At 49.2% G+C, this 22,437-nt stretch overlaps 1 protein-coding gene across 1 annotated transcript; it reads left to right on the top strand.

Annotated features, from left to right (window-relative positions):
* Window positions 1-6,585: 6,585 nt before the first annotated feature.
* NKPD1 (NTPase KAP family P-loop domain containing 1) lies at window positions 6,586-21,598 on the top strand. Its single transcript, XM_044435306.1, has 5 exons — window positions 6,586-6,737; window positions 11,823-11,844; window positions 15,711-15,882; window positions 19,004-19,135; window positions 19,941-21,598. The coding sequence occupies exons 1-5, from the start codon at window positions 6,586-6,588 to the stop codon at window positions 21,596-21,598; spliced, it is 2,136 nt and encodes a 711-aa protein (XP_044291241.1).
* Window positions 21,599-22,437: the final 839 nt, after the last annotated feature.

Raw genomic sequence — 22,437 nt, forward strand, 5'->3', positions numbered from 1 at the left:
GTTATCCAACCCACTAACATTCCAGTAGTGTTTTGCCTTCCGTTTGGATTCCCAAACAACTAAGGCTTGTTTTTATTCTACATGAGAAAAACCGTCTTGATCATGATGATGCTGAGCTGAGACGAAGAGCATGACTGTATCGGTTGGACCAGGACAACCTGCGGCCGGCCAGATCACAAGGCTCTTCCACTTGAGTGCAGTGATTCTCAAACTATTTGAGGGGTGTCCAGTCTAAGTCTAGTTTAAAGACTTTATCTTTAGTTTAAAGATAAAGATCTGTCTGAAAGGGGGGGCCAGGTGTGATCATAGAATCACAGAATAGGAGAGTTGGAAGGGACCATGAAGGCCATCCAGTCCAGCCCCCTGCTGTTGCAGGACACCACTCAGAGGGCTGCCCAGTTTCCCCTTGAATGTCCCCAGTGTGGGAGAGCCCCCCACTCTCTAAACAGCTGGTCCCACTGTCCCATTGCTCTGACAGTGAGGAAGCTCTTCCTGATGTCCAGCCTGAACCTGGGTAGTCGCAACTTGAACTGATTATTCCATGCCCTACACTCTGGAATGAGCGAGAAGAGATCTTGACCTTCCCCTTTGTGACAGCCTTTGAGGTCCTTACAGAGGGGTACCATGTCCCCCTCAGCCTTCTCTTCTCAAGGCTGAACATGCCCAGTTCCCTCAGTCTCTCCTCATAGGGCAATGTTTCCAAACCCTCCAAGATGTATCTCTTTTATTTCTAAACTTGCATCTAGACATGTACACTGGCCCAGGCAGGTTCTATTTAACTCGCTGTCCTCTTTTCTGGCTATGTGCTGTGCTTGTGTGCAGGCAAGTTGTCTCCGACTCGGGCGAACCTATGGAGAGCCCTGCAGAAGGTTCTCTCCAGGAACATTCAAGACCGGGGCTTCCGTCCTAGGGCCGATCCTGGTCTGATTTGGTCCTTCTCCTGCCTAGGCAGCGGCACAGCTGTTTATCCCTCAATCTCCCCATGTGTGGTATGGAGTGATAGGGTTGTGTTAGATCCGTGGGGCAAAAGAAAGGAAAGGCACTGGTCGAGCTTCACGTTGCCAGCAAGGCTGAGACGTTTGTCACCTCGCGGTGACTCACACCAAACGCGGCCCCGGGCAGTGTCTTGGCATCACACCTCTGCACGTTCATCCGGTCGCTGCACCAGCTTGTTTTCATCTGGCAGCTCATTCCGGGAGGCTCTTCCACATGGGCTGCAATGACTCCGCGGGACTTTACCTGTTGGGCGAACAGTTGCCTGGATCTCTTTAGATCAGGCTTGGGCAGCTTGTGAGGAACCCCAGGGGGTTTTGGCCTGCAACTCCCATCACCCCCGCCACAGACTACACTGCTGGGGCTGATGGAAGTTGTAGGCCAAAGCACGCCGAGGTCCGCAGGTCGGCCATCCTTGGCTCAGATCACACGGTCCTTGAGCTCAGCAGCTGCACAAGCTCCCAGGACTGGCTTTGTCAAGCTGTCGTTCTCTGGGCATGGGGAACTGGAACTCACGCCTCCCACCAGAACAGCCACGCGGACTGGGATGGTCGGAGTCGTGGCCCAACTCTGCAAGACAACGACGTGGAGGCTGCAGGAACAGAGATGCAGTGCAGGATGGAGCGGAGATGCCCGGGCACTTAAAACCTCCCAGCCCGCTTGGCTGTAAGAGGCAGCCATCTGCTTCTGGACCTCAACAGCCCAGCTTTGACCTGGTTCTGCCAGTCCCTTCTCTAACAGTTTGATCCACTGCCAGGACCACGTCCCCCAGGTCTCCGAGGGGAAGAAGCACACCTCCTCGGGGAGAGCGTTCCTCCAGCAGGGAGCAACCCTGGCTGTGCCGGCCTTCTCCGGCTCGGCCCACTCCAGATGTTGTGGACTGTAACTCCCATCAGTCCTGACCTGGGCCAGCAACAGGACTTGCAGTCCAAACAGCTGGAGAGCATCAGGTCAAGGTGCACTTGGGCCCTTCCGTTCTAGATTAGCATCAGTTAGTAGCGCTCAGAGGTCAGCTTGCTTTTGCTGTCTGGATCCCAGGCAGAAGGACCACCTTCTCTGATCCAGGTGCTAACAGGAACCCACCCGGAGGCAGTGCTGGGAGTTAACCCGTGAGGCCTCCACCTCACTGCCCAGCCTCCTGACTTATCGGATGCCTGGGAAAGGCATTCTTGCAACTGGACAAACTGGTGTTCCGACCGCTACAATTTTCCAGTCGAGGAGGAAATATCTAATCAAGTCCCTCCTTGCCAAAGTACACAATAATACAACGATTGTCACATGCTCTGCGCATCCCAGTGAGTGAGATGGGCCAGGCAGCATCAGCCAGGTGTGCTGTCCCTTGGAGGACTGGAGACTGAAAGGAGCTTGGTGAGGTTTGCTTTATTAGCCACAGCCGGCGAAGGTTGGATTTTTAGTCTGGTTTCATTCCAGTTTACACTTTTTGAAGCTTGGCTGGGGCATGCTGGGAATTTTAGCCCTTTTTGCTCTCAAAGGCTATATATGAGTGCACCTTAAGGCTGTCACAGAGTCCATATCGGCATCTCTGCTCCTTCGCTGCTGTTGATACCTGTCCATAGGCAGATCCCGAGCCTTCTGCTGCGAGGCAAGAGCACCATTCTCCAAGACAGACTATAAGCCTTCGATGACACAAATGGAGTGGTTTGAACAGAGGAATGTAGGGCCCCGTGAGGGGTATAGTGACACAAGGTTTTAGCTGGATGGAGGCTGGAAATTCTTTGGGGCACAGATTAGCTGTCTCTCCCCATGGATTTGAGATCTGTATGCATACGTGGATGGCGATCACCTCCATCCTGTTTTGTAAATAAAGCAAAGGCTGCAAGAACAGGATCTTTTCCAAGGCTGTTGGCTACACCAAAGAAAACCAAGCCCAAAAACACACTGCACTGACCCCTGGAAATTCTCGCTATGCCAGAATGTACAAACTCAGAGCCCTGCAGAAAAAGCAATTCACTTAAAAACATTGAGTGTTGATCAGTCCTTCTCAATCCAAATAGCATGATCCTATTTGCTTGCCCAGTCATTTTAATTGAAGGATATATCAGATGGGTGTGTATAATTTTTGAATGCCTAATTTGTTTTTAAAAGAGCAATTATTTAATTTCCTTCAGGACTAGTCTATATGGATTATGTGATGCTGGGGTTTTTTTTTTTTAAACAAACTGGCTTAATTAATCTTTATGAGTTAAGAGGGGCCCACATTTCTAGATTACAAAGCCATGGAATGCTACTGGTTTTCAATTTTAAAAACAAATTGTACATGCATTGCTGTGAATGTATATTGTGCTTTTCAGACCTCTGCCCTGTGGAGGAAATGGAGCTTCCTTCTATGTTTAGGGTTATTCAGGTAAGCTAGTTTAACAAAGCAGTGACATCAGCGGTTATGGGAGAGAAAGTTGAAACTCACAGCAACAAGTGTCTTTACCCTCAGAGAAAATTTCCTTGCTTATATAGCATTCTTGGTTATATAGGTAGAAATGGAAACCTATCCAATTACTATGTATGTAAAGTACATACAGATGAGAGACTGAATAACATACATTCAATCAGAGATGCACCAATTAACCAACATTTGCCTTCCCGACACATACATATTCGTATCCTTGTTTCCCATCAGGCCTAGTTGACCAGCAAAATATGCAAGGCCGAAAGATTTTCTCCTTCTACAGTCTGACGGTGTGAGTGTGGAGAGAGGATGGAAGGATGGGAGGGGGATTCTGGGTAATAAGAAATGAATGAGAGCAGATGCACTAATAAGCGTGGCAGACTAAGCTGTGCAGTTCGGGTTGTCCACATTCCTCCGACTCACCTCTCCATGCTTCGGAGAATCTTGTACGCAATAAGACTTCTGGAGGAGACCTGGTTTCTGGGAAGAAGACGGCGACAGACTCACTGCAAACCAGGTTCATAATCTTCCACATCTCCCCTGGAACTTTCCCCCAGACTGGCACATTTCTAGGAGTAGCGGGAACATGGTCAGGGTTCCACACCCCATGTCTGCGTCTTATCTAACTTGGCTTCTATGAACTTTGTGCAGTGGGCTACACCCAATGCACCGGCATAGACACTGCAGGCAGAAGGACCTCCATCCAGTAGAGAGAAACAGTGTGGGCTTCTCTCCTAGGAGAAGGATCAAAACGGTTAGGATTCTGCTTCCACAACACAAAGAAAGCTGAACTTCATTAACTTAACATCCAAGGCAACTTGAAGACTGGAACAGCCAAGAAACGGGACACGTTGTACACCTGGCAATGGAAACACACAATCGGTTGTGTGCACCCAACAAGGGCAAACGCCCACCCCAGCAAGGGTGAGCCAAGACTCACTGCCCTTGGGAAGATTTGAGCCCATCTCAAGACCGGGAGACGTGCCCACCTCTGCAACTCTTTTTCTTTACTTATTTAATTTCAGTTACCAGTCAATCACTGAAGCTCTTTTACACTCGGAACATCGCTCCAGAACTGCTCCATCAGCCTCCCCACACTCAGCCTGGGGTTCCCCACATAAGTGGGGACTATGGCTCCCAGATTCTAGAGGGCACCAGTGGAGGAAGGCTGACCTAAACAGTGTTACCTCTCACTCTCTTTTGAGAATTCTTCCTCATAGGCCGCCTTCTCTTGGGCGAGGGAGTTGTTAAACTGAGCAGCTGGATCCCTCCTTTGTAAGTCAACAGGTTCAACCACACAGTTAAACAAACCACCAGCATTATCCCACATTGTGCAGTCAACCGATGGCTGCAAACAGGAACAGGATATTGGGCAGCTGTGCATCTTATGCCCTGTTTAATCCAGCAATAGCTCTTTTCTGGCAACACACAAGCAAGTGTTCAGACCCAAGACCACTTTGTCGCCTGGCTTCTTCCTTGCTTCGGCTTTAGGTTGCACACCCTCCAACCCAGCCCTTCTGCACGAACCCGATGCTCTCTCTCCATCACGCAAAACTCTTGCATTCCCAAGTTCTCCAGTCCTCGAACACATACAGACAGGAAGAATGTGTCAGAGGGCACCAGCAACACAGGAGGATTATGGGCAGCTAATTACACATAATAGCATTAGGGACGAAATTTTGAGCTGATTAATTTCTTAATGACACCCCAGCCTGCCTTTGGAATCATCCCATTGTCTTCCACCGCCAGGCTTCGGTGCCCCACAGTATCGGCGAGACAAAAAAGCGTCACTGGATTTGGTCCAATCACAAGCCTGACGCGGGTTCGAGGCACAGCCTTGGTCAAGTCACTGCTTTCTGTCTAACATTCCTGTTTCTGGGCAAACGGGAGCAGGAGATCTAATCCAGGTGTGTGGCCGATGGCGCTCAGGCTCAGTTCCTTAGCGCTATTTATCTGAACTGTTACATCCATGTCAAATTTGGCACAAACTGCACTGAGAATTGTTATTACATTGCATTTAAATCCTGCTTTTTTCCTCGTGTGAGGAGCCCAAAGCAGCTGATAAGTTTCTCCTCCTTTCCATTTTTATCCTTGGAACAACAACCTGTGAGGCAGAGGTTAGGCTGAGAGGGAGTGACTGCCTTTCCTGCCCCCCGATTATAGCCTCCAACATCTGTTTTAAGAGGAAAAGTCAAGGGGTAGTTATGCAGAATTCTGTGTAATGTGTACTTCGGCCTCAAGGCAGCTTCATGTGTTCAAACGTCCAAGTCCCGGCTTGCATCAAAGTCCAGAGCTCGCCTGGCACACGGGTCCAGAAATGCTCCTCACCTGCCAAAACAAACAAAATGCTGTTCACCTGTTCACCACCTGCTCTGTAGATGAAACCTTGCCAGCCTGAAGGGGAAAAGGAGACCAATCTGCAAATACTTCCTATCCTAAGTCACCTAGAGGTGGCTCTTGAGGGCAACAGGTGAGGCTTCTTCGAAGCCTGAATTGGAGCCATTCATCCATCTTCTGTTCTCATCCAATTAATTGCACAATAAGTCCTTCATGGAAATCTAGAGAGACAAAATGTCCCTAGGCAGCCAGTGGAAATCTGCTTCCTTGGAAGAAAGTCCCACTGAAATCAACAGGAGTTGCATCTCAGGAAACACACACGGCCTGCTAGTCACAACACTCTGCAGGTGATTGTCTCCCCACATATTTTAATGTGCCAGGTATAAAATGCAGCTTCTACCACATCCACCTCCCACGTGTGGGCATGTTTCTGGTTAACCGATGAGTCAAATCTGCCTCTTCCCTTACTTTGACAACTCCTTTAAGCAAGCAAAAGCAGGGAAGCTAGAGAAGACCTCAGTCCGGAAGTGGTGCTACCCCAGCAAGCAACTGCAGAAGGGGAGGGCTGGGAGCCCCGGAGGTTTCCACAAAGCACCAGCTGCAACGCGGGAGCCGAAGATTCCTCCACGGGACACGTGGCACCCCCGCCAGCCCTGACAGGGTCCCTTTCATCTGCAAAGCATCACACAGTCCTAAACCAGAGGCTCTTCTTAGAGTCTGCAGCTTCAAAGGCTTCAGGAAAAAAACATGCTGGGCAGAACCACATTGCTTTAAATCTCCCACGCCACGGGCTGTCCTGGTGTCTCAGCCAGCCTCTTTCTCGTCTTGGGACCACTTGCTGGACAGGCAGAATGCCGGGGAGCAAGCGGCCACAGCTCCACCTGCTCCAGTTTCTTTCACCCGCTTTTAGCTGGGCCAGAGTGACCGAGAGAGGAGCAAGCAAGCTGCACCATGATGAAGATGGGCTGGTCCTGGGGACTCTGCTGGAGGGGGCCCACGGCAGGTGCCCCACCAGGCTGATGCCTGGCACTGGCCCGGGGCCGAAACAAAAGCTTGTCGATCAGCAGAAAGGACTTGCCTCAGACTGAGCAACTCATCGCAATGCATGGGAAGTCGGTGGGACCCAGCCAGATTCAGAACCACAAGAGCTGTGAATATTTTTCCAGAGGTGCTCCAAACTATTTAGCAGCAGCCTCACTTGCAAAAATTTAACAGGCAACTTTTTTCTTGGCAAGAAAGGAGGGGAAAACGTCACCTGTTAAATTTCGGCACACCAGACTACTTTTTAAGCACACCAGCAAGCTAGGAATAAAGGCAACCACCTTACCTAGCGTGCCCTCCAGCGCATGGAATACCCCCCACATTCCTACTCATAGGGGCCAATAAGCCGTTCCAAGGTTCATGCCCATGTGTCTTGCACATTTCGGGGGGGGGGCCTTGCCGACGTAGCAAACAAAAATGTGATGCTATTTAGCTCTGGTCTCTGAATCAGCCCACGGAGTGTCTTCTTCCTGACTCACTCCCTAAAGAAGGAAGATGTGTGTGCTTTTCCCCTGCTCTTCTAGCATCCAACGCTATCCCTTGCATAGCTCGAATTTCTACTTGGTGCGAAGTCGTAATTATTTTGATTGGAGAAGGTTACACTTTTCATGCAGCAGGGAGTGTTCCTCACAGAGTTCCTCCCCTCTACACTCAAGGAAAAAACTGGAGGCTTGTGCGGGATTAAAAGAAAGGTGCTAGGTAAGTGCCAGGGCACATGTGCCTGGCGAGAGAGGAGGACGAAGAAGAGCTGGGACGGGGGGCCCTCCATGAGGACAGGAGGAGGACACTGAGAGCAAGGAGAGCACCCCTGCGAAGCGGCCCAGATGCATCCCGAAGAAAACCTCGTGGAGGGAAGCACAAAGGTAGGGCGTCGTGGCTTTTGCAGATGGGAGGGACTTGCCAATTTCGTAGCACGGCTACCGATGTCTTGCAGAAGGGGCGGAAGGGTGGCTTGAGGCCCGATGCAAGCATATTGAATTCCCGCACCGCTGCGAATTCCCCAAGCTTGCTGCTTCCCAGATGTGTTGTATTACAACTCTCATCATCCATGGAAAGCTTGGACATAGGATGGGGAATGTTGCACCTGCCCCTCAGGTCAGAGACATCCTTATCCAGAGCGCACTTATGAAATGCGCTCCCCAGAGAGGTCCGCCTGGCGCCGTCGTTATCTGTTTTTCGGCGCCAGGCCAAGACCTTTTTATTTAAATGTTATTTTAATTAATTGTTAATTTATTTATTGTTTTAACTTATTGCCTGGATGTTTCTAGTTTTTATATATTTGTATTGTTATTTATTTGTTGGAAGCCGCCCCGAGGCTTATGCGAATGGGGCGGCATATAAGATTCCCAAATAAATAAATAATTAAATCCTATAGAGCAAAGACTCCCAACAGGGTGCCAGTTGGTTGCCAGATTTTCATTTTATTTGTTCTGGGTTTTTTAAAGAATCATGGGTGTGTATGAAGCGTATAGACCTTTCTAGCAGCAGTATATATAAGCATCAACATAAGTGGTCCAAATATCCAAATAAATATCCATTTGTATTCCAAATACTAAAAGTGTTGTAACATGCTCGGTCCATTGTATTTAAGAAAGTGAGTGCTTCTCTTCCTATTTTTGTAATATCAATCTGGTATCTGTCAAAAGGATGGATGAATTCCTTTCCCCTTCCATTTCTTAATTTCAATGAAGCAAGTGAAGAATCTACAAGAACATTTACATCAATGACTATTAGGAGGCAAAGTACCCGGAGGAAGGCCTTCTCTGCGGTGGCGCCCCACCTATGGAATGCGCTCCCCAGAGAGGTCCGCCTGGCGCCATCGTTATTTGTTTTTCGGCGCCAGGCTAAGACCTTTTTATTTCAATGATATTTTAATAACTTTTAATATCAGTTTATAGGTTTTAATATGCAGTCAGGGTGGATCTGGATTTTATCTGTATTATGTTTTATTTATTTATTTATTTATTATTTATTTAAAACATTTCTATGCCGCCCCATCGCAACAAAACCTCGGGGCAGCTCACAAAAAATACATAAAAACATACATAAATAATAATAATATAATAATTTAAAAGAAAAAAAATTAAAAATCCACGGTGCATTCTCAGCTAATTTTAAAATCCTAATTAATTCAATAATTTAGCAATTAAAATAAGTTTTAACTAAAAAGGTCTTAGCCTGGCGCCGAAAAACAAATAACGATGGCGCCAGGCAGACCTCTCTGGGGAGCGCGTTCCATAGGTGGGGCGCCACCGCAGAGAAAGCCCTCCTCCGGGTACTCACCCTCCTGATGTCTTTCACAGAGGGTTCCCGGAGAAGGGCATCCGTTGCTGATCTCAAGGGGCGGGAGGGCATATATGGGCGCAAGCGTTATGTAAGCCATCCCGAGGCTATGCTCTAAACAAACAAATAAATAAATATTAAGGACTGTTAAGAATAAGATGCAGCCTAACATCTGGGGAGATGCTAAAAGGGTGACCTGCAGCAGCTTCTCAAATTCCCAGATGGGCTGCTAGAGCCAAAGAGGTGGAGGACGCCTGCTAGAGCGCATGCCCGCCAACATATGGGTAGAGATACGATCCTGGGGAAGGAAGCGCCAGATTTCTCCTGCTTTTACCGAGTGGGGCAAAGCAAGCCACAGAAATCTGGAAACTGCCCCGGGATCCATGGCAACGGCGGTCCATGCTTTGGTAATGTCCTGTTTGGACTACTGTAACTTGCTCTACGTGGGGCTGCCCTTGAAAAGGGCCCGGATACTTCAGTCGGTATGGAAAAGAGCTGCTAGGCTACCTGCTAGAACTGGCGAACAAGATCACATAAAGCCAGTCCTGTATCATCTTCACTGGTTGCTGATTGAAGTCCAGGGCCAACTGAAGGCGCTAATGTTGACATATAAATGGTTTAGGGCCCTGGTTATCTGAAGGAGTGTCTCCTTCCATATACTCCTGCCTGAGCTTGGTTTTTGTCCTTTTCTAAGCTGTTTAGGAAGCCTGTTTGGGTATAAGACAGGGTAAAAATGTTACAAACTCATACATGGAAAGGAGGAAAGGTGCTTGGCCAGGGGAAGGGGGTGTGCCCCTCTGAGGATCCCTGGAGGGTCAAACTGGGGGTTCAGCACCTCAGCCTGATGTTCCCCACCCTGAGTTAACATCTCAACACAATCCAACTGCACCCGAGTCCCACACAGGAAACAGGGACCCCACGGGAGCAACCTCTCCACACTAGCATGAAGCAGCACGGGCAGCCAGCTCTCTCGTGATGCTCCCAGCCACCAGTTTCCACACTCCGTATTTTAACACACCTGCAGGCCAATCTCTCATGGCTCTTCTTCCTTCAGCTGCAGCCTCTCCCAAAGCCACTTCCCCTTCCAGACTCCATGTTTTCACACCAATCTACCGTTGAGGTGAACTTTTCCAGGGATTGCTGTTTCCATGCACTACTAAGTCACATGCCTTCTGATCTAGCGGTACTGTCACAGGTGGGAGCAGCTCTGAAAGGTACAGAACCTGTTTGCATACCTGCAGACTTGGGTTCCCCATTCCACATCTTCCTCCTCCTCCCTCTCCCTGATCATTCCGCACACAGAATCGGATTGCATTTGGGTTTAGGTTTTTAGAAGCCTCTTTTTCACCACACGACCACAGAGCTGTGCAGTTGTGAATAACCAGAGGCGAGGAGAGGAGAGGTGAGGAGAGGAGACCGCCTGCATCTCCTACCTGCCCCCTTTTAGCTCATCTTTCCTTGCACAGATTTTGACAGGATTTGTGAACAGGAAAGCCACAATTTATAGAATTATGCAAGGTGTGGAAAAAGTGGAGAAAACTTTTTCCTCCCTCTCCCAGAATACTAGAACCCAAAGGGGGTCATCCCATGAAGCAGAGGGGTAGGAGGTGCCTGACAGATGAAAGGAAAGGCTTCTCCACCTGAGGCAGAGTCAAACTCTGGGCTATTAGGGTGGTATATAAATGCAAATAATAAACAAACTGCAGAATTCGCTTTTGCAAGTTTTAGTGCCAGCTACCCATTTAGACACCTTTAAAATGTTAGCTTGAAGCTTCCACTGCTGCTCAGTAAGCCTTCAGAGAGGCATTTTCGACTGGGAACAAAAATGCACAAAATTTGGAAAGCCCCCAACAAGCAGGGTTTAGGGGAAAGGATGGCCTGGGGGATTGGATGTAGCTGTCTGGGGAACCTCAGAGGGCTGGATTTGGCCACTGGGATGGAGCCCCCCCCCCCCCCACCGCACAGCTATGCATCAATCACCACAAAGGACTTTTAAACACAAGTTCCTGTAAAAGTGCAAAGTCACACACCAGCGTTTAAAAAAAACAGCCGCCTAAAATAGACGCGAGTCCTTCCCTTCTGCAGTTGCAGCGCTCAGCTGGCTCTTGTGACACACACAAGTGCTCTGAGCACAAACAACAACACACCTGGCCTTTCACACTCCTCCTCTTCCTCCCACAAGTGGCCACCCTACGCACTGGGGCATGGCAATGGATCGAGTCATGCAGACAGCAGAAACCACACGGGTTTCCTTGACATGTGCCCCAGAGCAAATTGTGCATTTTGAAATCAGAATCGCAGCCTCGCCATCGATCCCAGCTCCAGCGAACGTGAGAGAGTTTCTCAGTCAGCCGTGAGGTGAAATGGGCAGAAAAGGCTGCGCTGAGCGGAGGGTTTGGGGGAGGCTGCCGTTCTGTCCCCTGGCCCTCTGGCATCCTGGCACGCGAATGAACCTCCGACTCCTGCCTGGCACAGGCAGCGCCCGCCTCCACATTCCCCACACCTGACAAACCCAGCCCACGAAAACAGGTCAGGGGAGGTTTGAGGGAGCTGCCGCAGTGAGGGGTGGGGTGCTGAAGCAGGAATGCTCCCCAGCTGCCTGCCTCCTTCACAAGAACAAGGAAGGATCCCGAGGGGAACAAACACTCCGATTCCCTCCCAGCACCATAAATACGGAGATCTGGGCTTGCCTGATGCTCTGAGGAGTATAGTGGCAGTGGGTAGATGAGGAGGGCTTGAGAAATCGCGCTCCAGGTCTCTTCAGAAGGGCCACCTATGTGATCCAGGTGAGTCTGCTTACCTTTCCAGACTTATAAGGTGGAGCTCTGGTAGGAGCGAAGTGAGGGATTCAAGGGCTCAGCTCCACTGGGGAGAAGGTCTGGGGGCTGCGTTCTACTGCTCGGGGACAAGAGTTCCGGGGTCCAAGCCCCCAAATACCAGCCTGTTTGTGGGTAGTTTTTTTGCGAGCCAGTATGGTGTAGTGGGACTCAGGGGATCTGGGTTCGAGTCTCTGCTTGGGGCCAGACACTGACTCTCAGCCTGGCCTACCTCACAGGGTTGTTTTGAGGGAAACATGGAGAAGAAGAGCATCTTGTAAGTCACCGGGGGCTCTTTGCAAGAGGAATAGCCATAATTAATTAATAATTAGCCCATATTATTATTATTATTATTATTATTAAGCTTGAAGATTTTACTGCCAGTGACTAAGTCTCTGGAAGGCATTTCATTCTTTTTAGAATAAAGGCAAATCTATGCAAAAGCCAAGAAACCACCAAAAATTGGTGGTTCGGAGATGGGAGAGAAACCTTCTGGGGAGCCCTGGTGGGACAGACTGGGATGCCAGGAGCCATTTGTGGGGGGGATTTGGCCTCCTGGGCCCCCTTCCCCTGTGGCGGGACCCCAGACAGACCCGTTCCACATGCGCTTACCTGTTTCCAAGGCATGACTTATCTCAGTGTAGCTAGAAGCAGGCCTGGGCCAGGCCGGTCCTTGGGTAATGTCCACTGGCCCACCTCAGCTTCAGAGCATCATTCAAGGGCAGAAAAAAACCCAGTTATTCCATCTGTGATATTTTTACTGCCAAGGATCAAGAGAATGTTAGACCTGGCCCCAAAATGGCCATCTTTGTGTAAGCTGGTCATCTGAGCAGCACACGCATATTCCCCATCAGCTTCTTCCTCGTTAAAAGCAGCCCTGCTGGACCAAATGAAGTCTCCGTCTGGCGCAGCAACCGGTCCTCACAGTGGGCCACCGGAACGAAGCGGCCACAGCCCACCTGGCACTCGAGTCTTTTCCCCCTTTTGCTCTTGCACCTAATTTATCACACAGCATACAGAATATTTCGTGAATGGCACTCACCACATTCCGGATGGGCAGTTTCCGGGCGTTTCCAGGTGAATGGCTCCTTTCTCACGAAGGGTTTTCGTGATAAAATAAAATGCAAGAGAAGCAGTGGGGAAAACACAGGAAAATGATGAACGGAAGAGGTCATCTGGGTCCCTGCAAAGTTATTTGATTCCACAACACAAAGCTTGTCTGGAAGTGCTCTTAAACACAACCCTGAGAAAGTTCACCCAGCTAGTTGCACTGCAGCAAAAAACAGGGGTTTGCAACCAAACAATGGTACTGTAGCAGCAGCAAGAAAAAAACCCCAGTTTGTCTTTAAAACAAATCACACAAGGAGTAAGTGCCTTGTTTTGAACTAAAAGCCCAAAGCCTAATGGGAAGGGAGAAATTTAGTGACTTTCCCCAACATTAAGATGCTGTGATGGGGTGCTTCACCAGTTGCATTTCTGCCTGTCAAGCAGTTGTTTAAAAGCACAGTTGTTTAAACGTATTATCCAGGAGGCCTGCCGGAATAACGGGAAAATCTAACCGCTCCCCATTCCTGTAGTACCAGGTACTCATTTTTTATGTATGCATTCATAAAATTTTAAAATTGCTTTTCAGCCATTCTGATAGGATAGGAATGTAATAGCAGGAAATTCTTCCTTGATCAATAACCATAATAGCTGATAATGATTCTCTTCATGTTGCTGACTGGCCTGTAAAACAAAGTTTCCCCTTCCTCAGCCTTAGTCACACTCCAAGCTTCAAGCCTGGATGATTTCCGAGCATCGTTCTGCCAGATCGGAGCACTTCCAGCCAGAATTAATTATGCCTTTGCATCCATTTGCATCCTAAGAAGCTGCTGGGACTCGCCCAGTATACTTGCATTCCCTGCAGCTTCCTTCTTGGTACATCGTACGAGAAGAAGCTTGCTGGCTCCATCCAACCCGGCATCCTGTTTCCAACAGCAACAAGTCAAAGGCACAAGATAAAAATCCCATCAGTTAGAATCATACTAAATTTAAACTGAACATTGTTGAATGGAAGGGATTGTAACCTTGTGTCCCATTTCTTAATGGAGTAATAAGATTTAAATACACAATGAATTGCAGAGTGGCCAATCTGACACTCTTGTGTTTTTGAGGTTGCATTAAAAAACAAAGTTTTGAACATGGCAGGAAGCAGAGGGACTTGTGTGTGCTCTTGTATCTGTAGGATCACTGGGGATCCTGACCTAGGTAACCCGATGCAGGGGGAACTTGGAGAAAGACCACGGTTGCTCAAATGCCTTGCATTTAATTCCTGGGTATCCCTCATGAAATATTCAAGTTCCTTCACCTGCGCTTAGCTCCTCAGAAGACAATCTGAAAACATATGACTTGAACACAGGTTTCCTGGTGGGTGATTCCTCCCCAGGCTTTTCTCAGCTTAACAGGGAGGGCTGAGTCATGTGGGTGTCTAAAATTGCGGTTTGGTGCAAGTTGCGACAGAAAAAAGGCCTACAATTCCCAGCATGCTCCAGCAAACCCTATGAGGGAGACTGGGCTGAGAGCAAGAGGAAGAGAATGATGTAAGCTGCTTTGAGTCCTTTAAAAAAGGTGGGGTATAAATCTAATAAATAATAAAGCGGTATATAAACTTTATGTCACAACCAGTGAAAAAAGGAGGCTCATGGCCCTGGGAATGTTCTCTGAATGTTCCCTATATGCTTTCTGTAGGCATCCCAATTTAAGGAGCAGAAGGAGGAGAGTGGTTTGAATTGTATCTGTCTTAAAGCATACTCCTGTGTTTCCCCTGACCGTGAACGCTTTTCTTTTTCAAGATGGTACCTGCCATGTATGGTATTAACAATTAAATAATAACAATCCACTGCCAGATAAGTAGGGTATGCCTTTTCCATTGATTAAAAGTTTAAAAATGGAATTAATCTAGCCATTTAATCCTGTTTGGATTGCAGCTTGAATGATAAGCAACACCGCTTGCCATGGGTAGGCACGGATGCTGTTCGCTGATCAGCCCTCGTTTTCTTCTAGCAGGACCAAGGTGGGGCCGGGGGGATTGGGACTGTCTATTTGGGTCTGAAAAGCCAAATGCCCCCAGTTGCTACCCATGGCCCTCCAGCAGGGTTGTCAACTGATCCAAGGAAAAAGGCCCTCCTGCGCCGTCTTGACCTCAGAAACACCTGAGCCATTTTCCCCAGCAGAAATTCAATGAAACACCATCATCAGTTGTTGCAGCTTATTAACAATCACTTTGCTCACCTTTCAAAACTCGGACGTATAAACAAATTGCTAAGGCCGCAGGTGTGCCGAGAGGATGCCTGCTTTAGAAGCCCTTAGTCAGCGTGTGTTTGTACAAATGAGGGGACCTCCCTGGCTTACCCAGAGAACACGCCAAGGGCAGAAGTTCACAGGCCGGGAGCCAGTCAGCCCTGGGATCGCGCCCACCTTCCACAATCCCGGTCAACACCCATCCAGGACTGGGCAGAGTCATCGTCTTCCCCCGGTGACTGAGACGCTTGTTGAGTTAGTTAGTTTTGCTGGCACGCAAGCAGCAGCTGTGGGGCTGGCCTCAATTGGCCGCACCTTCTGAATCGGTGCTTGCGTCCTTCACTCACTGCAAAATGAGTCGAGCCATCTTCTGGGTTCCCGGGGCTGAAACTGCCAGAGTAGCAGCAAGACTCGGCCTCTGACTGGGGTTTTCTCAGAGGAAGAAAACTGGAAGGAAAGCGGCGGCACCGGCTGGGATGCCCACGTACCGCGTGACATCGGAGGAAGCCTAGTGGGCGAGGCCAAACAGTGAGCGCTGTGCTCCTCTTTCGTAGGGTGCCCTCCGCCCGGGAACGCTGGTAGGCATCCCACCTGCTCCGATGCCAATGAGTTGCTGCAGTGAAGAAATCACAAGGCTCCATCACTGCGAGGAGCCCCCCGAGGCGGGCTGCCTGTGCTCGGGCGACTGCGCGAGTGGCGGCCCCGCGGGATACCGGACAAGCGCAGGTAGGTCAGCTCCCGGCTGCATGGCCGCTGCCTCTGGGTGGATGGAAGGCCGCCAGGTTAAGGCTTTGCCTCATGTCTTCCTTCAAGAGCAAGGCGCTTGGGGGGCCTTGACTGCAAATGGTTCACAGAAGATGCTCATGTAATTAATTGGGTTGAAGGCAGAAGGAGAAGGGGGCGGCAGAGGCTGAGGTGGCTGGATGGGGTCACTGGAAAGGTGGGTGTGGGCTTGGGTGGACTCCAGGGGATGGTGGAGGACAGGAAGGCCTGGAGGAATGTCGTCCATGGGGTTGCAAAGAGTCGGGCACAGCTTTGCAACTGAACAACAACAGCAGTGCCAGTGTGGTGTCGTGGTTAAGAGCATGGGACTGGGACTCGGATGATCTGGGTTTGAGTCCCCGCTCAGCCGTGGAGCCAACGGGGTGCCTTTGGGCCAGTCACAGACTCTCAGCCCAACCTACCTCACAGGGTTGTTGTGGTGGGGATAAGGTGGAGGAGGAGAATGACATAAGCTGCCTTGAGCCCTTTGTAGGAAAAAGGCAGGATATAAATCAAAAATAAACAAACAACAAACACAAAAAAAGGAAAATCAGAGAACAATCCCAGATTTTCAGGTTAAAGGGAATATCTGAGATCAAAGTTAGGGTTCTTGTCAAATTTATCTTCCTTGTTAAAGTTAAACATCAGTAGCATTTCTGTTTTCACCATTTTGGAGCCAACGGTGCATTTTCTGGTTACAACTTTTTCTGGTTGTGCTTCCAGATGGAGAGGTGTAAGTGCTAGAGGTAGATACATTATGCCAAAATTTTGGCTCTTTTTCTCTTTAAATTTATTTCTGAACCTCTCTGATGTTGACATTGCTGAAATGCATTATTAAAAGACCATAATAAAACACTTCTAAAAATAAAAAATGAATGAAATAGTGGGATGCATGGTTAACTTGTATGAATAAGATGGAGAGAGAAAGGCTGCATCTTCAACCCCAGCACTCTAAAATGAAGACTGGGAAAAGAGCCAGGAATGTTACAATGGAAAAATAGTCATATTTGCGGTGGGTTTTGCAGTTCCTGTAAGCAGGAAGTTAATTCAAGTTTCATTTAAATACAATCATTTTATGTATTAGCATAAAGCACCAACCTACTGCATCTTTTGTTTGCTGGCTTCCGTTTTGGTTTTGCTTTTCCACTTCCTTTGCTACAACCATTCTAGCTACAGTTAATAAGTTATAAACTAAATTCCTATGCTTTGTTTCCTGGAAACACTTGGCCCAGACAGGATTGTTTACAACCCCTTATTCATGCTATCTGTATAACCATTTAACAGCTCTCTGTGCAGAATGTCTGGATTGCGTTATAGAGCACTTAAATGACTTTTCTGGTGTCTTCAGGGATATGAAGTTGGGCATGAAAAAAATAATTTACCTGGGAAAGCTTTATTTTCACAGTGAAGCAGCTTATTTTTAAATATAATGCCACAGATAAGTGTGGATTCTTAATCCTCATCTTCCTGGGACGACTCCATTGCACCAAGAATCTTAAAGAACTAACAATGTACTGCCCCTTCAGGATAGCCCAAACCTCTGCCTCAGTTTGCCCAATGGCTGAGAGACAGGCTAGGAAGGAGGCTCTGCTAACCACATCTTGGATTACATGCTTCCTCCAAAGCCTCTGGGACCCCTTTTCCCGCTGCAGAGAGGAAACCTCAGCCGTGCCAGTGCCAGTCCAAACATTTCTCCTTGCGGCTAGGCGAGTGCGCATCTAAATGGGCCGCCCACTTGATGTGCCCTGTGCCCCCATGGCAGCCTACAGCACCTGTGAGTTTCGAGGCCAGGTACCCCCTCGTGCTCCCATGTTCCCTCTCATGATGATTTTCCTAAAAACCAGTGTAACAGTTGCTCTGCACTGAGCTTCGTACCAAGACTTGGGCAGGGGGGTGTGCAACATCTGGAACAAATTAATCCCCTGATCCTTTTGCTTTCCTCTTTGCCTGTTAATTGTGCCACCTGGTACGGAGGCCAGGTAAAGCAGGTGGCACACTCGCTCTGGCTTAGCTGTAACGGTTTAATTTTTAAATTAAAAATTTAAATTAAATTAAAAATTTAATTTTTAATTGTTAATATTATTTGATTTTATCTGGCCAGGGCGACTTATTTTATATTGTTATTTTTTGTATTTTAACTTAATGTTATGTTAATGTTTTAACTTAATGTTTGTATTTTATCTTAATGTTGTGAGCCGCCCCGAGGCTTTGGCGAATGGGGCGGCATAGAAATGTTTTAATTAATTAATTAATAAATAAATAAATAAATAAATAAATAAATAAATAAATAACGGTCCCAACCCCATTTAGCCAGAAGACACACGTTTGGCTAAATGAGGCACATACGCCGCCGCCATAAGAATAGCCTCAACAGAACTCCCCGGGGCCCCACGCCCGGGCTAAGCTTCCTATTATTAACCCGAGACACAAACATGAAACAGGATATAAAACACAAAGTAGGATATACTTTAAAGGAAGGACACCACACACACCACTTTGGAAACCTGGGAAGCGTGGAGTGGATTTCTTTCAGGGGTTATCTGTTCAGGGCATAATTTTATCCCTGTTTAGACAGAAAAGAAACCCTACAAGCCCTGGCTGGGACCTGTGGGGCTTTTTTGCCTTCTAAAATGCTTTTCAGATGATATAGAAATCAGTGGATCCATCACTGACGGTCCCTTCATCACCAGGTAAATAAGCAGGTGAGCTTTGCAAGAGCAGGGATGCCAGATCAGACCTTGGGCAAATGACTGCCTTGGAATGGGGCAAGTTTTACCCCCAGCCTTCTCCAGACCTGGGGCTTGGCCTGTGTCTGTCCCCGCTGCCCTGCAGTTACGGCCCATCCATCTGAAATTATTTATAGGCAGCCTTTAAGGATGGCTCTGGCACAAGGCAGCGTGCCAGGTAAAAAGCACACCACGTGTCCAAAGTAAAAAAATAGCATGAACGCCATCCAATAACATCCCCATCCTGAGTCAGTGCTAATGCTATTCAAGGTTAAAACACTCAGCAATCCAAGCACACACGCCCCTCTGCGGCAAGTAGCTTGGCCCCGTTTGTGGACGCCGTGCTCTTTCTCCCTCAGATATCCTGACGGAGGACGACATTTACTGCTGCTGCCTTTCCAAGACCCTGTGTCACACGTCCACACCGGTCACGGTGGGCTTCTACTCACCCTGCGGGACCCGCCTGCACTCGCTGCTGGACCAGGTCGCAGGTCAGTCGCTGGCAAGAGGAACTCGTGGGCAGCGGGCAGAGGGAAGCAGAACTGTTGCAGGCGGCACTGTGGGAGGGATCGGGGGCCCCATTCCAGCACCTGGGTGCAAGACCTGGTCCCCGGATCCGGAAAGCTGTCCCTTTGCGTGTGCTCTGGATTCACAGGTGCTGCAGCTGGAATGTTTGCCGGACTTCGACATGGAGTCCGGGAGATGCGGGCCAAACTCCAAATTCCCCTTTCCCTCAATGGTTTGTTGCTGCCCAACCCTATAGGAACTCCCCCAGAACTTGGCAACCGGGGGTGGGGAACAGACAGCCAAGCCCCTCAGGTGACTGAAAATTTATTTGTTTAAAGTTTTTATATGCCATCCCAATACTAAAAGTCTCTGGACGGCTTACAAAAAACAAAATATGTTTCCAGCTAACCCACCTCCAGGTTTTATTATTTATCTAATTCTATTTTGATTCCGCCTTTCTCCCATGGTGGAGCTCAAGGTGGCATCATGTGGTTTCCAGGTGGTCTCCCCTCCAAGCTCAGGCCAGTCTCAGACCTGCTTAGCTTCCACCTGATGTGCCTTCAGGCCATCCTTAGGTCTGTGCATATGATATCATTTCATTTAGAAAACTTACCTACTAGGATCTAATTGTGGAAGATACATTACAAAAAGCAAAATACGAAATAGTGCTGAGTGAAGTTGTGGAGAGACACTTCAGGATGGAGGGGAAAGGGTCCCATATCTGTGCTGTTTTCATTTTGAGAAGTCAGCAGGCAGGCAGCTGATGCTCTGTTTAACCTGCCCTTTCAGTCTGCATGCACAAAGAATCCGTCCGGAGGGAAGAAAGCGAGTTCCAGAGGTCCCACCAAAGGCCTCGCCGACCAGAAGGTTGGAACTACCTCACCCTCTTGTGGTACCTGGTTTTCTACCAGCCGGTCATCACCGAGGTCCATCTCAGGAGAAAGAACATTGACTTCATCTTCATCAGATTCAGCGCCTGGCAATATGCCGGCAGCGACAAGCTCTGGGCCGGGCTGGTCACCACCCTGTGCGAGCACATCCGCCACTACTTCGGGCCGCTGCCTCTGAGCTTCTACCATGTCGTGGGGAGCCGGCCTAAATTCGCGTCCGGCTTCAGCCAGAGGGAGTGGCGAGTCAAGAAGAAGGCCTGCTTCACGGCGGGGGGTCTCGGGTTCGCCCTGCTAGCGGGCACCGGTCTGGCCACGACCGCGCTGCTCGTGCCGGAGATCAGGGACGGCAGCGTGCTGAAGATCCTCGGGAGCAGCATCGCCGCCGTCTCTGGCTCGGGTGTCCTCCTGGGCTTGGCACCAGTGATTAAGCACCTCATCATCAGCCAGAAGAAGAAGATCGAAAACATGACCAGCGATGAGAAGTTTACCAGCCACCTCGGCTTCATGTGCGCGGTGAAGCGGGAGATCGAAATCCTCACCAGCTTCGTGTATTACATGGAGATCTTTGAGAGGCGGAGGCTGAGGATTGTCTTTGAGGTCACCAGCTTGGACATGTGCTACCCAGAAAGGGTGGTTGGGGTCCTGAATGCCATCAACACCTTGCTGTCGGACACCAATGCCCCCTTCATCTTCATCCTCGTGGTGGACCCCTGCGTCATCGTCTCATGCTTGGAGCAAGCCGGGTGCATGAAGGGCATGGCCGACAATGGCTATGTCTACCTCAACCGCACGGTGACGCTGCCCTTCTCCATCCCGGAAATAGGCGTCCGGTCAAAGATGCGCTTCCTGCACGAGGCCTTCCAGTCTCGGGAAGACCTGATGTACCAGATCATCACGAAAAACATGGAGCACAGCGCCCAGAAGGGCAAGCAGCTCAAAACCGCACAGCCAGAGATGGAAACGTCCGTGGAGGTGGACCAGCACCAGATCGATGCTCAGGCCGTGCAGTACATCCACGAAGCTTTCCACTGCTTGCACAACGAGTACGACTGCCTCTACAAATACATCCCGGACAGCATCGTGCAGATGCGGAGGATCGTCAACACCATCCCGATCACCATCCGGCTGATGACCCAGCAGCACCTCCTGCGCTACGCCGTCTGTCCCCGGTCGGTGGCGGGGTGGGTGGTCTTGGCCAACCAGTGGCCCTGCCGCCTGAGCTGGATCCTGCAGTGCATGGAGGACCGGCTGCAGAGCCGCCCGACGTGTGGCTACGAGAAGGAGTCTCTGTGGCACGTCTTCGTGGAAAACTGCAAGGACCTCTTCGCCAAGAAGAAGGAGCTCCAGAACATCCTGGCCTTGGACGGGGACCCGGAACTCTTTGCGAAGTTCTTGTCCTGCGACTTCCCGTTCACGGTGCAGGACGGGGGGAACTTGCTGAAGTACACCGTCAATCTGGACCACTCCATCAGGCATAGGATGGGGCAGTTGCGGTCGCTGGCTTCCCTGGAGAAGGACTACAGCAAGGATGAGGCTCATTCAGGCAGGATGGTGTAAGAACATGGGTTTCTAGCTGTATTCCAGGGAAGTTTGATGCTGGTCGGAAACCTGTCCCTAGTAATATGAAATGCTCAAGGTAGGCCAGTGGGTCTGCAAGGCCCATGATCCCCTTCGGCGTGGAGCTGCAGGGGATTGTGGGTATAATCAAGGGCATGTTCTCAGTTCAGCAGAGGGAAAGCCCAAAAGGCATAGCCAGTGCCCCTGTGAACTCCAGAACACTTCCCAGAATCCTCTGGAAAATGCAGAGGTTTTGATGCAGACAGGGAAACCCAGGAAGAGTTTCCTGGAGCTTGGAAAAAGTGTGAGGGTCACACGGGAATTTGCTCCAAAAACAGGGAGCAGAAAATACTTTGGCCGTTCTCATGTGTGCTGCTAAAGAGCACATTTGTCCCTCTTTTGTTACGTTCTGTGAAATGTATGAATGCTGTGAATATGGGGGAGAATTTGGAAGGGAGCTCAGAGGCACAGTGGCTTTGGGTTAGGAGGGAAGATCCTTTATTTGGGAGGAAAGCAAGAAAAAAGCTTGGGGTGCAGTAAAGGGAGTGTGAATGAGCGACCACATATCATCCACAAATGAAGAAAAAGCATGGAATGTGAAACTAGTTACAGAAAATGTTTTCAAAGCAAGGTTTCTAGTCCTCATGGCTGCTAAGCTATGTTTAAAAGTGTGGCCATTATGTATTGCAATGTCAGAAACCAGAGGGCTGTCCAGGTAAGATCTTCAGCGATTGGAGACTGGGACTTCGGAATCCTTTGCCTCCTCCCTGTGGCTAAACACTGTTTATGGAGAGAGAAATCAGTCTATTCCTGGCCCATGGTCACTCTTGCTTTTGTTA

Source organism: Varanus komodoensis, unplaced genomic scaffold (assembly GCF_004798865.1).
Source record: "Varanus komodoensis strain SLA01 unplaced genomic scaffold, ASM479886v1 scaffold29_1, whole genome shotgun sequence".
Lineage (NCBI taxonomy): Eukaryota > Metazoa > Chordata > Lepidosauria > Squamata > Varanidae > Varanus > Varanus komodoensis.

Bases quoted from the DNA above. Each gene is read 5' to 3' on its own strand.
- NKPD1 (XM_044435306.1), top strand. From the start codon at position 6,586: ATGCCGGGGAGCAAGCGGCCACAGCTCCACCTGCTCCAGTTTCTTTCA. The intron at 6,738-11,822 runs GTGCCCCACCAG...AGGTCTCTTCAG, and splicing joins CTGGAGGGGGCCCACGGCAG to AAGGGCCACCTATGTGATCC. The intron at 11,845-15,710 runs GTGAGTCTGCTT...CCTCTTTCGTAG, and splicing joins GGGCCACCTATGTGATCCAG to GGTGCCCTCCGCCCGGGAAC.